General features: G+C 42.4%; 2 protein-coding genes across 7 annotated transcripts; both read left to right on the top strand.

Annotated features, from left to right (window-relative positions):
- Positions 1 to 748: 748 nt before the first annotated feature.
- On the top strand, positions 749 to 2,090 carry CCDC89 (coiled-coil domain containing 89). The gene has a single exon (XM_007060597.4). It carries the CDS (start codon positions 749 to 751, stop codon positions 1,829 to 1,831), a length of 1,083 nt encoding a protein of 360 aa, XP_007060659.2. The 3' UTR covers positions 1,832 to 2,090.
- Positions 2,091 to 3,571: 1,481 nt separating this feature from the next.
- On the top strand, positions 3,572 to 16,331 carry CREBZF (CREB/ATF bZIP transcription factor). Of its 6 annotated transcripts, XR_006285796.1 has the most exons (5): positions 3,573 to 4,685; positions 5,287 to 5,364; positions 6,830 to 6,900; positions 13,438 to 13,503; positions 15,595 to 16,331. XR_006285796.1 is itself a non-coding variant. In XM_043528385.1 (3 exons), the coding sequence occupies exons 1-2, from the start codon at positions 3,769 to 3,771 to the stop codon at positions 5,333 to 5,335; spliced, it is 966 nt and encodes a 321-aa protein (XP_043384320.1). In that variant the 5' UTR covers positions 3,572 to 3,768; the 3' UTR covers positions 5,336 to 5,364; positions 5,774 to 6,909. The 6 variants fall into 6 exon arrangements, 2 of the variants coding, with proteins under 2 accessions (XP_043384320.1, XP_037745055.1); XR_006285794.1 differs by lacking the exon at positions 13,438 to 13,503; XR_006285795.1 differs by lacking the exon at positions 15,595 to 16,331 and having other exon boundaries at positions 13,438 to 14,974.
- The last annotated feature ends 247 nt before the right edge of the window (positions 16,332 to 16,578 follow it).

Genomic DNA, 16,578 nt, shown 5'->3' with positions numbered 1-16,578 from the left:
AAAAACTTGTTGGATAATCTGTGTCCTGCTGTGTTGTTTTTCCAACAGATGTCTGAGTAGCTGAAGTCCCGCATCACCACCAAGTCCTGTGCTTTGGATGATTCTGTTGTTTAAAAAAAAAAAAAAAGCCTCATCCACTTCTTCTTCCTGGTTAGGTGGTCTGTAGTAGACCCCTACCATAACATCACCCTGGTTTTTTATCCCTTTTATCCTTTCCCAGAGACTTTCAGCAAGTCTGTCTCCTATTTCCATCTTAACCTCAGTCCAAGTATATATATATATATTACTATATAAGGCAACACCTCCTCCCTTTTTTCCCTGTCTGTCCTTCCTGAGCAAACTGTACCCTTTTATACCAATATTCCAGTCATGCGCATTATCTCACCATGTCTATAACTATGTCATAGTTGTGCTTATTTACTAGCATTTTGAGTTCTTCCTGCTTATTCCCCATACTTCTCGCATTAGTATACAGACATGTAAGATACTAATTTGATTCCCCCCGCTCAATTTGCAGAGCCGAGGAAAGTGACCAGCTCAAGAGCCGTTGGCAAACTGCAATCTGTTCTGGAATGTCCAGGTCTCCTGACTTGTGATATAATGGAACTCCCCAGGCATATCCACCAATTGCAGCCTTGTTGGTTGGGAAACTAGAACTGTTGGATGCAATTAAATAATTTTGAATGTTACTAAGAGAAGCTGTTGTTATCTAGCTTGAATTACAGACTCTGCAGGAGACAGCAGCTCCATGCCTCAGGATGAGAAGGACCCTGAGATGTCCTGCCCCACAAATGATCCAAAGGAGGCTGAATTAGAGACAAAAGGAGACATGGGCGATCTGTATGAGGCCCTGGAGAAGCTCCATGGGCTCTCTGATGGGGAGAAGGGGGAGAAGGCTCTGCTACGTTCACGCCTCCATGAGCAGTCTCAGCTCATCTGCATATTGAAGAAGCGAGCGGATGATACCCTAATGCGCTGCAAGGCACTGGAAAGTCTCAACATGGAGCTGGAGGAGTTGAGGATGGAGGATAGTGTGAGGCTGGAAAGTCAGACCCGGCGGGCCCAGCAGCTGGAGGAGCGCTTTATGGACTTGGCTGCCAACCATGAGGACATGATTCGTTTCAAGGATGAGCACAAGCAGCAGAACATGCTGCTGAGGGAGGAAAATAAGCGCCTGAGGCAGGAAAACAATAGCCTTTTCAGCCAGGCTCTGAAGAAGAAGGAGGCTGAGGTTCTCCAGCTCACTTCCCAGGGGACGAGGCTCTCTCAGGAGGTAGATTCCTTAAAAGAGAGATGTGCTCAAGAGAGCCACAGAGCCCAGGAGCGAGAGAAGGAGCTACTGGAAGCTCAGAGCCAACAAGCCAGTGTCCATGCCAGGGAAACTGATTTACTGAGAAGCCAACTGCAAAGCCTGGAGGAGAAGCACTGCCAAATTGCTGCACAGCTGGAGCAGGCAGAAAGGCAACGAAAGGCTGAGGGCAGCGAGCTGCAAGCCAAGTTGGAGAGGGTGATCCGTGACAAAGAGGAGCTGCTGCATCTGGCTATGGAGAGGGGCAAGACACTGCAGGAGAAGCAACGGGAAATTCAGCAGCTGGAGAAGAAGCTGGAGTCTGCAGAGAGGGCCAGGCTGACAGCAGAGGAGCGCTTTGTGAGAGAGGTAGCAGCAGTGGACAGCAACCTAAGGGTCCAAGAGCTGCAGCGACGTCTGGAGGGAAATGAGCAAGCATACAGTGAGCTCTGGATGCAGTTTGATGCTTACAAGAAACACAGCATGGACTTACTTACTAAAGAAAAAGAGCTGAACAACAAACTCCGCCACTTCATGTCATAACCCCTCATCCTCTGTTCAGCTCTCAGCAGAACTATTATAGCACACTACTTACTGCTTGTTAGTAACCCTTTTTTTAAAAACTAAAATGATCTTGTATCAGATTTCTTTATTAGTGTGCTCACAACTTTACAAACCTTTTATGAGGGCTGGTTTGAAGCCCATTTTTTGTTTCCATACTATTGATTTGAGGTGGCAGCCTAAATGCAGCACTTTGAGTTAGCAGAACAAGTTATGCTAAATAAAATTGGGAAACAATGGACTTTAGTATGAAAAATTCATAATCATTTATGAGTTTGTCTTGTTTGTTCCTTGCCTCTCATGTTTCTAGTAATTTTTTCAGATTATAGAAGCACATTAAATATTTTACATGACAAATAAAGAGGGGAAAAAAAGCTCTTGCCCTGAAGAGTTTAGATTTGATACAGCAAATTGTTAATATACAGTAAAGTGGAGCTGGGAAGGAAAAAGGGGTCGCACCAAGATCACAGTTTATTACCTGTATGGAGGGATAAAGCAGATTACCACATGTACAGTATCTTTATCACTGAGGATGATTTTCAGATAGATGATTAGTTGTTTATACATTAGGGGTCTGATTCAAAGCAATCATCATCCACAGAAAAGCTCCCATCAACTTCTGAGGGGCTTGGATCAGGTCCTAGGTATGAAAAATGTGGATCAGTGGAAATCAGGTTTAAAACTGGACTTTGTTCATCATTCTCAAGTAAACTGAGCCCTATGCTGTCCTATGTGATGTTATAGGGATAATAAATACATCATTTTATTATAGCAACAAGGACATTGGCAGGGGTTCATGCAAAACCTTTCCCTTCCCCTAGTGTGTGCAACATAGAATCATAGATCATTAGGGCTGGAAGAGACCTCAGAAGGTCATCTAGTCCAACCCCCTGCTCAAAGCAGGACCAACCCCTTCTAAATCATCCCAGCCAGGGCTTTGTCAAGCCAGGCCTTAAAAACCTCTAAGGATGGAGATTCCACCACCTCCCTAGGTAACCCATTCCAGTGCTTCACCACGCTCCTAGTGAAATAGTGTTTCCTAATATTCAACCTCGACCTCCCCCACTGCAACTTGAGACCATTACTCCTTGTTCTGTCGTCTGCCACCACTGAGAACAGCCGACCTCCAACCTCTTCAGAACCCCCCCTTAGTTAAAGGCTGCTATCAAATCCCCTCTCTCTAGGGTGACCAGATGTCCCGTTTTTATACGGACAGTCCTGCTTTTTGGGGACTTTTTCTTATATAGGTGTCTATTACCCCCCACCCCGTCCCGTTTTTTCACAGTTGCTATCTGGTTACCCTACCCCTCACTCTTCCCTTCTGCAGACTAAACAAGCCCAGTCCCCCCAGCCTCTCCTCCTCAGTCATGTGCCCCAGCCCCCTAATCATTTTAACTGCCCTGCTCTGTGCTCCAGCAGCGGCTGCATTTCAGCGGTACTGCCTGCGCCAACAGGCCCCTGGTACAGCTCTCGGGATTAAAGCTTCTTCATAAGGATTTGGAGGCCACTTTTCGGCCTGGCAGCTTCTTTGTCCGGCTCTGTAACACACCCATGGTACTTACCCTCTTCTAAACTAACCCTGCCCCTCCCCCTCTAAAATCCTTCCCCCCCTCGCCCTGCCCCTCCCCGCCAGAATCCCCCCCACTGCCCCGCCCCTTCTCTCCCGAATATGGGGCGCGGGGGGGGAGGGGGTGGTCCTCTTCTCTCTCCTGTTCCGCGCGGAGGCGGCAGCGGCCGAGCAGCCCCGCGCAGGCGCGGCCAGCGGAGCCGCCATTTCCAGACCCCCGCGCGGCGGGCTGCTTGCCGCGGCGCCTCGCTCGCTTTTCCGTCCCGCGGCGTCTCTCCACCCGCTGCGGGGAAGCCTCTTCCTCTCCCCGGACCAGCCTGCGGGGAAGCCCGGGCCTCGCCCCCTCCCCACCATGCGCCACAGCCTGACCCAGCTGCTGGCGGCCTCGTCGGGCGGGGAGAGCCCCTCGGCCGCCGCCTGGCAGCTCCCCCGCGCGGGGCCGGCCCCTGGGGCCGGAGGCGGCCATGGCGGGGAGGAGGAGCCGGAGGGCCCCCGCACCAAGCCGCAGCGCTGGGACGCGGCCGTCCTGGAGCAGCCGCAGCAGGCGCGGGGGGAGGCGGCGGCTGGGGCCGAGGAGCCGGCGGAGCAGGAGGACCCGTTCGCGGGGCTGGAGCTGGAGCTGGAGCTGGGCGATCTGCTGGAGGCGGCCCAGCCGCACTGGGACCTGGACGTGGAGCCGAGCGGCTGCTTCTGCGGGCAGCAGGACGAGCCGGAGCCGCCCCTGAGCGCGCCGGGCCGGAGCAGCTGCGGGGCCAGCCCGGGCGGGGTCGGGGCCAGCCCGGGCGGGGTGGCGAGCGGGAGCCGGCTGAAGGCGGCGGCCGCGGCCCGCCTGAACCGGCTGAAGAAGAAGCAGTACGTGCTGGGGTTGGAGAGCCGCCTGCAGGGCCTGGCCGCGGAGAACCGGCAGCTGCGGGACCGCAACCGGGGACTGAACCGGCGCTTGCGGGATCTGGAGCGGGAGACTAACTACCTGCGGGCCGTGCTGGCCAACCAGAGCGCCCTGGGGCAGCTGCTGAACCGCCTGGCCGGGGCGGGGGGGCTCAGGCTCCGGACCAGCCTCTTCAGGGACATGGACCCGCCCCATCAGCACCCACCACAGACTGGCGAGAGCCGCGACCACGACTACGCCCTGCCGAGCCAGGATGCTGGCGAGCTGGAGGCGGAGGAGCGGCCGGCCTCCGGCGGGATCTGCCTCCACGTGGACAGGGATCAGCTGTCGGTGGAGTTCTGCTCCCTGTGTGCCAGGCGGGCATGTGCCTCCTTCAAAATGTAGGGTCAAGTACCTGCTTCAGTCTTTATTCTCACCTGTCCGTGCCCACATCCGGGGGCCTCGGGCCGTGGCGGAGCAAGCAGGCCATGGCTTGAAAAATAGGGGGTAGGCAAAACTGGCATGGGAACGGCGCCCGTGTGTGGCAGAGGGTAAAGAGCTCGCGTGAACGGCACACTTGGGAGCTTGTTTGTGTTGGGTAAAGATTGTGCAAAACTGGCGCACAAATAGTGCGCTTGGAATCTGCTTACAGCAGCGTGCTAAATATTGTGCAACCTGACATATGCAGGTGTATTCGGAGCCCGTTTGCAGCAGTGAGTGAAAGATCATGCAAACCTGAAGCATGAAAGTGTGCTCAGTGCCCACAGTTGCCAGTACAGATAATACTGTCTACCCTGTTTTGAATCAGATAATGTGTAGTCGGCTTATCCTGAGGAGCTGAAAATACTTGGTTTTTTTAAAAAAGAAAAATGCTGCTTTATTAGGACATCGTCACCGGACAGACTTAAGAACAAGAATAGTATTGATCAGCAAACAGTTAAAGCATGCATATAAAACTGTAACAAGTCTCAATTATACATTACTATTAAACCTCTCTGACAGTTTCTTTTTTAGGTGCTTGCCCTGCCAGGCTCCGTTGTGTAGGGGTTAAAGAACAGTCGTTTTCCACCTCGCAACCTGGTAAGGATCCATATATTCCCATAATGCGATATCAAACAGCTTGCATTGATGCTTAGTCCAGGTTTTTCTGATCATTGGTTTAGGACCAGTGCTTAGAAATGTTTTCTCATCCTGAAAGCATTTGTACTGATTTGCCGAAGTGTTTCCAGCTTTGGCCAATGGACAGGTAGTGGATATTAAAATCATATTCTGATTATTATTCTTCTCCTTGCCTATATTCTGCAGTGGAATTTTGACTTGATTTTAGTAGCCAGTAGCTCACAAATTAATGGAAAAGTGATAACGTACACTGCTTGCTTTCCTTCTAATAGTAGCAGTTTTTAAGATATTTGCTACTGAAATATGCATCTGATTAGGGGAAGGGACAAGTAATATAGTAATGAGTGTGATGTGGTTTTTTTTTTTTAAGGTCTTCTATTTTTAGACCACCCAGAACTATAAGCAAATGGTTCTTCTTTGAAAGGTCAGGATTTGTGCCTTCCAGTGGTATACAATTCCTGATTCTAGTCCTGGTGGTTCTCAATATCACTTTAAAAAAGAAAATCAATTCTCGTTAGTCTACCTTACTTGGTGATGTAAAAATTTGTATGTTAAACATAACCCAAATATTGGTTTCAATTATTAACATTGTACAATGGCACCCTAATGCAGGCAAGTCACCTACTTTTTTCACAGAACTGTAACGTGAATTGCAATTCTAATTCTAGTTCACCATAAATGGTCTGTATACCCAAAATCACTGAGATTCCTTGTATTTCAAAAGTGGCTTTTTACTTAAATTACATGCACACTTGCGTAACTTTACTATGGGATCTTAAATTGGCATCTCTGAGTATTCAGAAATATCTCTAACTTTCTATAGTCAGTTAGGAAATACAATCTGCAGATGAACAAAGGTTATGTCTTGACACTGATGGTTTGAAAAAATAATGCGCATGCAGACCTCCATGTTTAGTTAAGAGAGGAGGAATAAAATAATTTGGGGGGGTCACAGACAAATGTGTGAGAGTTGCTTTTGGATCAGCACTAATATTACCCTATCTTGCAAGACGAATAGGTTACAATACACCTTTTTATTTTTTGGTTGTATTAAAATGTTTAGATTATTCACATGTATGTAAATTGGGGAAGAAAGGGTGTGAAAAATAATTAAATGTAAAGTGAGGTTTCACAAAGAATGGGTCAACTTAAGTCTAGAGTTAATGATTGAGATGTCTCTATTTCTAAAATGATTGAGTTAATATACTTCAACCTTAACACTAAGGTATAATAAATGGATTTATATGTTGGATTAAGAGTAAATTGAAGAGTCTCCTTCTCCCAGTGATGTGCTTAAGTAGCTCCCATTAGTGGTAATAGGAGTTAAAGGAAGAGCAAGAGAAGAGACAACTAATTTCTTTGTGAAACATCACTGTTTGAAAAAGTATATGTGTATTTAGCATCCTTGTTTTTCTTTATGCTAAAGTGGATACAGCTGTGTTGGGGCAGAAGAGACGGGACCAGCTGCTGGCCACATTTCCTGCTTTATTTTAAAAGGTAGTATAAGAAATGGGGGAAAAAGAGGTAACAGGGCTTCTGCTGTCTTTCATTTTTGAAAAGCTTGAATGTTTGGAAAAACTAATCTCACCAGTCCAAAGTTAGTGTGATACTAATTTGAAAAGTGACTATGTACAAAGGTAATTTTTTACTTCTGCTTTCTTTGTATTCAGAGTTACATGTTCACAGAAATACAGAGCCAGCACAGCTAAGAACTAGTTAGCTGTGGATTCTGTTCCATCATGTGCAGTATCAGCCGGATTATCTATTGAGTCCCAATTTTTGACACTTATATAACCCCATTGTAGGCCGTGGGGTAGTCCAAGTGTCATTGAGAGCCTAATTTAACTTTTAGAGCTCTTACTCTTGGTGATATGTGAGCTGGGAAGAACTGGACTTACTTGAGCCTAGACTGAGTTTGTAGGGCTCATAGTTGGAGAAACGCATCTTTACTTCAACATCTTATTCAACAAAAATATTAAAACAGTAAGCATGGAAGACTGCCATGGCATTTTTAGTAAGCTTTAAGGTAACTATTAAGTTACCTTAACTTAAATGTGACACTGTCTTGCTCTGTAATAGGATTCCCCCTTTTTGCACAATTATAAACACTTTGTTGTTGGATCAGAGCAATCTGGGACTTAATCCTGGTCTCTAATATGCACATGTGCACCACTGCGTTCTGTAAAATCTACTGCGTATGAGCAATAGTTAATTTTACAACATGCAAAATGTTGTGTGCCGGTACAACTAAGAACAGGATCCACCCCCACAAATGTGACTGCAGGGATTTTTAGTGCCTTCTGAATCATATGTAAGCCAAACAGAGGGGAAAATTCTTTGAATGCTAATCAGTTTGTGCTATCTGTATGGAATATTGTTAAATACAGCTTTTTGAAGCGGAAACCTTGAACTGATTTCTTAACAATACTTGAAAAACTTGTAAATGTTTCTTTGTAATTAGCTTTGTGCCGTACAAATAAGAATACAGTACTATAATAAAACCAGATGTGTTGATCTTTCAATTATGGGCTCAAATTTTTTCATTTTGTTATTAACTCAACGTTTTGTTTTTAATGGATGGATCTTTAGACGGTTGGGAATTGAAAAAGGGAGTGCTAACAGTGTTGCCTGTACGTTTTTATCAGTTGGGAAGCTTTTTAAGCAAGAATATAAAACTGGTATTTAAGAGTTAAACCATACTTTGATTTGTCTTACAGCTTTATAAAATTACCTTTTCTTTAAATGAACAACTTTTGTGGGTGGGGATGGAATAAAACTGTTGCTGTTTCTCAAGAGTCTTAAGATGCAGTGACACTTTCTCCTTTGAGTTTGCAGTGACCACTCTGATTTACTAAATACATCATTTAATAAATAACACTTTAACTGTGTGCAGCATTTCTTCAAGAAACCATGTAACTTAAGTAGAAATCTTAGGCCTGGTCTACTCTAGAAAATTGGGTCGGTACAACTACATTGGTCAGGGGTGTGAAAAATCCACATGCCTGAGTGGTATTGTTAAGATGACTAAGTCCCCATGTAGACCGTGCTAGGTCGATGAAAAAATTGGATTATCTACACCAATGAGAGAACCAATTGGATTATCCACACCAATGTTGGCGTAGGTAGGGTCTGCACTGAAGCACTACAGTGGCACAACTGTGCTGCTGTCGCGTTTTAAGTATAGACACACCCTTAGTAGCTACTTCCATGTTCTGGTGACATCTCTCTCTCATTTTTTCATTTCATTTTTTTGCTTCCTAATATTGATGGTTATCTACTTTCTATTTACTGTCATGTTGTTAGTTCATAATTTTATGTTCTGTTCTTGTTTCACATACTAAATTGCAGACTAAGGGCCAACAAAGTGCTTGTTCCATTGAGTAATAGGTACGCACATAAGGCCCGACTTGAATTGCAAATGATTGTCAAAACCCTGCGGCTGAGTTGCAGACAAGCCATGGAAAAGTAATATTGGACCCTATTACTTGTGGTAACAAAGTCCGTTATTACTTTTCCATGATTTTCTGCTGTTGGCCGCCTGGGGCTGAGAGCGGGGGCTCTCGCAGCTCCCACTGTCAAAATTGCGGAGGAAGCCTTTTATTGCGGAATCTGCAGTATTGCCAGTTACATAGGGTCTTACACATATAGCTTTTTCTATTTTGACTGTATTCTGCAATATGTTTATCTAAAAATGTAGTAAATGACAATAATCAAATGTTGAACAAATTGGCTAAACTTGATGAAGTGTAACTGTTGACTTAGGCCTGGTTTACACCTAAAATTTAGGTCGACATAGCTGCATTGCTCAGATGTGTGCAAAATCCACACCCTGAGTGGTGTAGCTATGCTGACCTAACCACCAGTGAACGTGCCGCTAGGTTGATGATGGAAGCATTCTTCTGGAATGCTTCCATCATCAGTCTAGCCACCATTGTTTGGGGAGGTGGTGGTCCTTCAGTAACAGAAAAATCCCTTCTGTCACTGAAGGCTGCATCTACGGTACGGAGTTATGCCAGCAAAGCTATACCACCACAGCTATGCCGCTGTGGTACCTGTGGTGTAGACATGGCCTTACACTTCCCAAGTGGTTTACATTTCTGGATATATGCAGGGGTCTGAGAGTACACAGTTGATAAATTTTAACAGGTTTTTAGAGTTTGACTGCAAGGCTGTATCATAATGCTCAGTTGTTGAGAGAGTCTTAAAAAGATGTTTGTTCTTTGGACAGTGCGCTTCAAGAAAGTGGCTTGTTGGGGTGTGGAGTTATTGGTTGCCTCTCCATCTCTAATTTAAGTGTAGGCATTGCATGTACTGAAAGTAGTCTGGCTCAGTCTACAGCAGTTATAACGAAGGATAAGATTTTTGTCATGGAAGTCACAGACTGCATGACTTTCAGAGAGCTTGGTGACATTTTCTGCTTCAACTTCAATCCTGCGCTTTGAGGTGGCAGGCCCTGTGGGCTCCCAGATTCCATGGATCCTGCAGGGGCCCTGGAGCTGTGTAAGTCTCTCTCTCTTCCCCTTCTCTCCCCCCCACCCCCCGGAAGTTAGCCCTCACCTTATTTTTAATAAGTCAAAGACAGGTCACAGGCTTCTGTGAATTTTTGTTTTTCCTGTGACCTGTCCATGACTTCAACTAAAAATAACCATGACAAAATCTTAACCTTATTTATAACAAAAGAAGTGGGGAAATACCTCAGTAAGAAGATTAAATTAATGAATAAAAAGAAGTTAAAATTATTTAAGCAATAATGACATAAAGGAGTGTATTTCTTGGCTTAAGGAGCAGCTGGAAGAGTTAACGTCTGGCTTTGTTTTGTGCTGTGCACTACGAAGGAATAACTGATTAAAGGTTATAATTGGTGTTATAAACTGAACATACATGTAAACAGAAGGGAATCACCATTTTTTGTCTTAACTGCATGAAGATAGTGCAAATTTTTCATTGCTGATGTTTTTCTAGTAGTTAAAGACCATTACAGTAATCGGTAAGAAATAGGACTTCATTCTCAGTAATCTTAAATGCCTGTGCATTTTAATAGCATTGCAAATTAACCTTTCTCTCTTTTCTCCAAACAGCTTAGCAGCATCTGGGGGAAAAACAATTCAATTTTTCTGCAACCTGTAACTGCCTGGAGAGATGCTATCAAAGTAATTATGGGGAGCCATGTCACAAATTCTGGCATCTACTGATGTATCTGAGTTACCAATTTTTTTTTTGTCACTTGCCAAAAGTGGAGAGTCCTAGTGTTTCCTTTGAAATTTTGAGGGACTTATTAAAAAATAAAGCAAAGGTTTTATGTATAAAACTTTCATAAAATTACCCATTTTTAAAAACCTTTATGGTAATGTGTTTTGGGGATTGTGTATTTGGATATGGTATCTTCTGCGTGAAGGAAGGTATTGTAATACTTCGTATACAGCCTATTATACTATTATTTATTTAGACTTACAAAAGCCTCAGTAGGTGTACATCATATGCCCTGGGTGTCCAAATGGATATTTTGTATTCAGAAACTTTTTTTTGTAGTTTTAAGCATAGTAAAACGCGGGTCACCAGTGGTGGGTGAGGTGCTCTTCTCTCCCATCCTGTTGGGATAAGAGAGTGCCAGGGATGGGGCTTTCTTGGGAGGTGTGCCTGTTCTGGGCTTAGGAGAAATCAAGAAGAGGAGGGGAGTGTTTATTGCCAGGGGGATTGGGAGCAAGGGGAGAAGAAAGCTGTTGCTGGTTGTGATAGGTGAAGTAGTGTTTTGTAGCACTGTTCATAAAACAGAGAGCTCTGCTCATGATGGTACAGCAGGCTTCTCCATTCCTTTCTCCTCTAACAACCCTCTCTCCCATAAAATGAATCACCATCATTCCGGCAGAAGATTAGACCTTGACTACCTTCAGAATCCATCTATATTGCTTCTTAATTGCACAGTAGATTTTGCCTTTAAAATGCAGTGAAAGCTACTGCAGTGATGATGTTTTTGTGTGTAACCTGTTTTTGCCATGATGGTAAGAATCTCTACAGATAAGGATGTAACTAAAAATAATTATGACCGTACCTGTAACTGCTGACTTGAGATTTTAAACACTTTTTCTTGCTTAGTTTTCAGTTGACTTTTGGCATAATGTAACGTAGATACTACTTTTCATAGTATTCCTACAATTTGTGTGATGGTAGCTGTTACTAGAAGCTACATAACTCAACCACTTTGAATTTTTTTTTTTTGGTGTGAAATGCCAAAGGTACTGGGGCATACTGAGAAGTATTTGTATGTATAAAAATAAGAGGCAGGTAGCCCCGCATTAAAACAATTTTTCCCTTATCGATGAATCTTTAAATAGCCATGCTAACATATTTGACTGAGAGAGAAATTGCATCAGTAACCTAAAAACAATTTTTTCCTGGTGCAACTTACAAGTGGATGAATTAAAAACTTTTCAGTATCAGGCTTTGTAACTTTAAACAGTGACTGGCCAATAGTCACAATGTGTGTATCCCTATTTTTTCAATCTCCTGCTACAGACTAACTTGTTAAGTTTTTAAATTTGAATAAATTATTTAGTGTAAAAGAATGTCATCAGGTGAACAGTCTAAAAAAAAAAAAGGGTACAGGCCTGCAATTGTTACTCTTTAAACTAGTTTAGTTTCCAAAGCGGAATGAATGTAATACTAATTAGTTTGATTAAATGCTGGTTTGAGCTAGACATTGATTATGTAAGCTTCTTCTCTCTCGGCTCTGTGATGCAGCTTTGATACTGTCCTGTAAAATACCTTTGTTCCGGTCATGGGACCCTAGAGTGCCGGTGATAACTGCTGAACAGTACAGGGGCTAAATGTTTGTTTAGATGAAATCCGGTATCACAAGAAAAATACAAGGGAATGCTGGAGGTCTCAGTGCTATGTGTGCGGAGGAAGGATAGTGTGGTTACATTAGCTAAATTGTAAATATAGGGCCAAATTCTGCTCATTTTTCCCTGTATAAATCAGGCTCACCCCCACAGGCTTTTAATTACCTAGGAAACTAGAATTACTGTCGTATACATGATTGATTCTCTGCCATAGCAATCACATTGCTCTTCTTATACTTGTCAATTGCATGCACATAATTTTTGGAAAGTTGGACAAATACAATAAAACAGCAGCTGTGCATTCCATTTACACTAGTCCAAGAATATAGATTCACTAACAAACTTGATGGTTGTCTTCAATAAAACTCTAGGCTCGGGGAACAGAAGCACAGATCATTTTCTCTTTAGAGCAGGCTACCCTTGAACAAGCTGACACATATTGTCGCTCTAAAATTTGGGGAGCCTGCTGGCTGGCAGTTTACTATATTTTTTTTTGAAGGGTGTTCCATGTCCTTCAGACATATTTGGTATGTGGGATTGCACTGTATATTTGCAAAGAAGATACATATCTATGCCCTTACTGTACTTACCCCTTCATTAAATGTGTATAACTTTAGAGTGTTTCAAATTAGCATCTCACATAAAGCACCCTAGAATGTGCTATAGTTGAGTGTGACTGTACCTTGACATCAGCCCAGACCACTTACTTTGTGAGACCCGAAGATGTCTTTGCGTAATGAGGGCTGCATGTTACTCGAGCAGCACAGACCACTTACAGCCTCTTGACTGACTGTCCTGGTTAGAGGAAAGCTAATGAATTTTATGTGCAAAATTAGATGACAGGAGGCTCCAAAATTTTTTCTGCTTTGACCTTTCTGGTATCTGGGTATGGAGGCTTTTAAATTAAACCCACCCCACTTTGCCATCTTCTTTTCTATCTTCTCCATCAGACTAGTAAAAGTGGAAATGAAGATATTTGTTCTGCCATTCAGGATTCAAGTAACAATGCAGAATACTGTATATGTTGGCAAAATGTGTCTCAATTTTGGGAAGTAAAATCTGGAAGAAATTATTCAGATAGTTAATACTAAAATTGGGTGGGGTGACTTACAAGTCAATCAAGAGATTTCACAACTCATCAAATTTACATTTAAATAGAATTTTGCCTTTTTTTCTTCCTTTTTTATTGAAAAAGACAAAGGATATTTAAGAATTTTTGATCCTGAGATCTTTTCTATATCTAGCAGCAGATTACCTTAAGGTAAGGGGAGTAATAGGCATGAATAGACTCTTGCTCTTTATTTGTAAGTAGGCTTGGCATAATTCATTGTTTCCTTTTTATAGTTTTGGTGGATATCAGTATGTTTAAACTTTCACAGTTGTAGGAAATTATGGGGGTCATCAGACAATTTAATGATGAGATTCAAAATGTTAAAACTTTATCATAGTTAAAACACAAATTGTCAACATCCCATGTCAAAAAATATGAAGTGAATATTCTTAAATCAAACACTTAAGTTGTCAAGCACCATTTTTCTTTCTTTACCTATCTGTAAATTTCAATTACCCTCAAAGGAAATATTATTTTGTAGGTTTGTGTGTGTCTCTACAGTGAAATGGACACTTGCCAACATTTACTGATAAAAATCCAATCCTTCCAAAGCCTGTTTAAAAGAGATGTGTGCAAGGAAAGAACAATGTAATATAATTACTTGACATCTCAATCCTGACAGGAAACTAACAATTGATGTTTTTCTTCTGATCATATTTCAGTGTGGGCAACTTTTTAAAATCAAGTTTTGAAAACTTGTGTTCCAAGTTTTCTCCTGGTTAATTGAAAGCTGTCATGCATGTAACCAAGTCTGGCAAAGTGTGCTGCTGGAGTCAAAGCAAAACTCACTAACTTCAACCATCAAGTACTGCCAGAGAGCCTTCAAAGTCAGAAGTATACAGTTTCACTTCTATATCAGCTAGAACAGAGGGAGACAGAGTATTTTGAGCTGAATTTGATGTACCTGCAGTAAATCCAAATTCAACACAGTCAGGAAGTATGATTTTATTGGTCATTTTGAAATAAACACTAACCTTGAAATTTTAATATTTTTAAAATATAATAGCTCCCTGTTTGAAGTTAGTCTGATTCCTTCCATTTACTTCCACAATGAAGATGAAAGCATATCTTATTCAGAAAGATTTTTCTGCCCTCGAACAGTACAACACACGTCACGTTTTTCTAGTAGATTAGATGAATTTCATATTTCCTCTAACTATGGAACACCGCATATAATCCTCAGTAAATTGTCAGCAGGAATTTATATGTGCTCTTGTGGCAGAAACAAGGTTGGAGAGGTAATATCTTTTATTGCACTAACTTCTGTAGGTGAAAGACAAGCTTCTGAGCTACACAGAGCTCTTCAGGTGTAGTGGAGGAAAAGCGCTGCATAGCTCAAAATATTACCTCACTCACCTTGTTTCTCTAATGTCCTGGGAACAACACTGCAACCAATAATGGAATATATGCTCTTCTGTTATTTACAATAGTTTTTGTGTATCTGACTCATCTCTTTAATTTTAGAACAGTTTGATAGACTTTATATTTACTGGTCTGATTTTATTGTGGGTGGAAGTACATTGAAATGTTTTTAATAATGAGCTGTTTATATTCTCTTCCAAAATATGGGAGTAGTGTAATCTTATACTGCCGTGCTTGAATAAATGTGTTTAAACATGCACATAGGAGTAAACCTTACTTTTTAAAAAATGTGAAGATGTGAATCTGGGCTGCAGTGCTCTCACCGTAGTAAGACAAATTCCGCTTCTACGAGTCTAACCTTGAATTTCAGAGGGATAAGCCTCAGTCCTTTTGGGATATAAGTGGGAGTTATAGACTAGAGCAGTGGTTTGGAATTGCAGCTAGACATTAGTTCCTTCCTTTTACTGCTCCCCCTTGGCTAGAATGTAGAAAAGCAGAAAGTTGGGGTAATATTAAATCTATCACTTTATCAATTTAGAAACTGATATAAAGGTGCTTATTTCTATAAACTTATGTAAATAAGCTTCATTAACGTAAGTACCTTTTATACCAGTATGGCTGCATCTACTCTAGGGACTAGTATTACTTTAACTGCTGGCTATTAAAGCAAATGCAAAAATTCCATAGACAAGCTCTATGAGAAGAACTTCTGGAAGCTAGCTCTAATTCAGGGAATTAGAGGTGGATTGGGTCTAGAACCATCTTGTCCAGAGCTGCTTCTGACCCCTCGCTCCACACCCTCAGCTTGGAGGAAAATTTAAAGAGTTAAGAAACCTAACCCCTGAAAAAAATCTAAGATAAAACTTTTTCCTCCTATAGCTGCTCAGATTTCCCCAGGACTTCCAGAAGAGGGGGAGCAGGTTCTGGTTATTTTTAGAATGCTGAAAAGGGCGTTTTGCATTGTCTGCAGCCAAACTCTGGAGCATTTGTTCCAGTTGATGAGAAAATAAAGTCAGTCCTATGCACACATCCATTATTAAGTTTAATTTTGTAGGATAAGCTCTTGAAAAGACTTAAGGGGTTGTTGGAAACAAATTCAGATTTTACAAGCTCTCCCCTCCCCCTCCCAAAAAACAACTCAGTCTGTCCCCTGCCTGGTGGCTGTCCTTGCAGCCACGGCCACATTGGCTAAGGATGCAATTGCTGCCTTGTATGGGGGTCTCTGAGTTCTTTGCCCTCTCTGATGTTGTTGCACTGCAGCTGTATAACTACTCCAGCATGGAGGGCAACTGTAATGATTCATGGATGTCTTTTCATGGAACAGAACTGAGCATGTTTGACTGTCACTTCCCTGTCTTACATAAAAATGCCCAACACACTTGGTGGTTTAAATAATAGGCTAAATTAAGAAAACTTTCCTGAGGGCAAGATATTTTGCTGTGCAATAATATCCTAAGGAAATGATGGGAGGAGGAGGTTGGTTGGCATACTTTAAACTAAGATCCTATTACATGGGAAATGAACAAGGACTGATCTAGATTCTGCATTCTGGTTTTGGAACAGATTGTCTCAACTCATGAGCAGGTAAAATAAATACAGTACTTATACTATGGTAACTACTTATCCATATTGCTTTTTGGTTTGTAACATTATGAATAAAAACCCAGGTTAGATGTATCTTTTGTGTAATTCTATTGATGAACAGGTGCTCAAATAAGGTGTGAGACATCAGAAGTATTAAATTGCTCCAAGTTCAACTTCACTCAAGACTGGTTTACCAGAGCACCAAAAAAAAAAAACAAAAAAACCTGCTAGCAAGATCCCTAATTCAGTGTTGAATTAACTCTATTTGATGATAGTCCT

The sequence above is a fragment of the Chelonia mydas genome, chromosome 1 (genome assembly GCF_015237465.2).
Source record: "Chelonia mydas isolate rCheMyd1 chromosome 1, rCheMyd1.pri.v2, whole genome shotgun sequence".
In the NCBI taxonomy this organism is placed as follows: domain Eukaryota; kingdom Metazoa; phylum Chordata; order Testudines; family Cheloniidae; genus Chelonia; species Chelonia mydas.
Note: the sequence above shows the minus strand (reverse complement) of the source record. Positions and strands in the feature narration are given on the sequence as shown.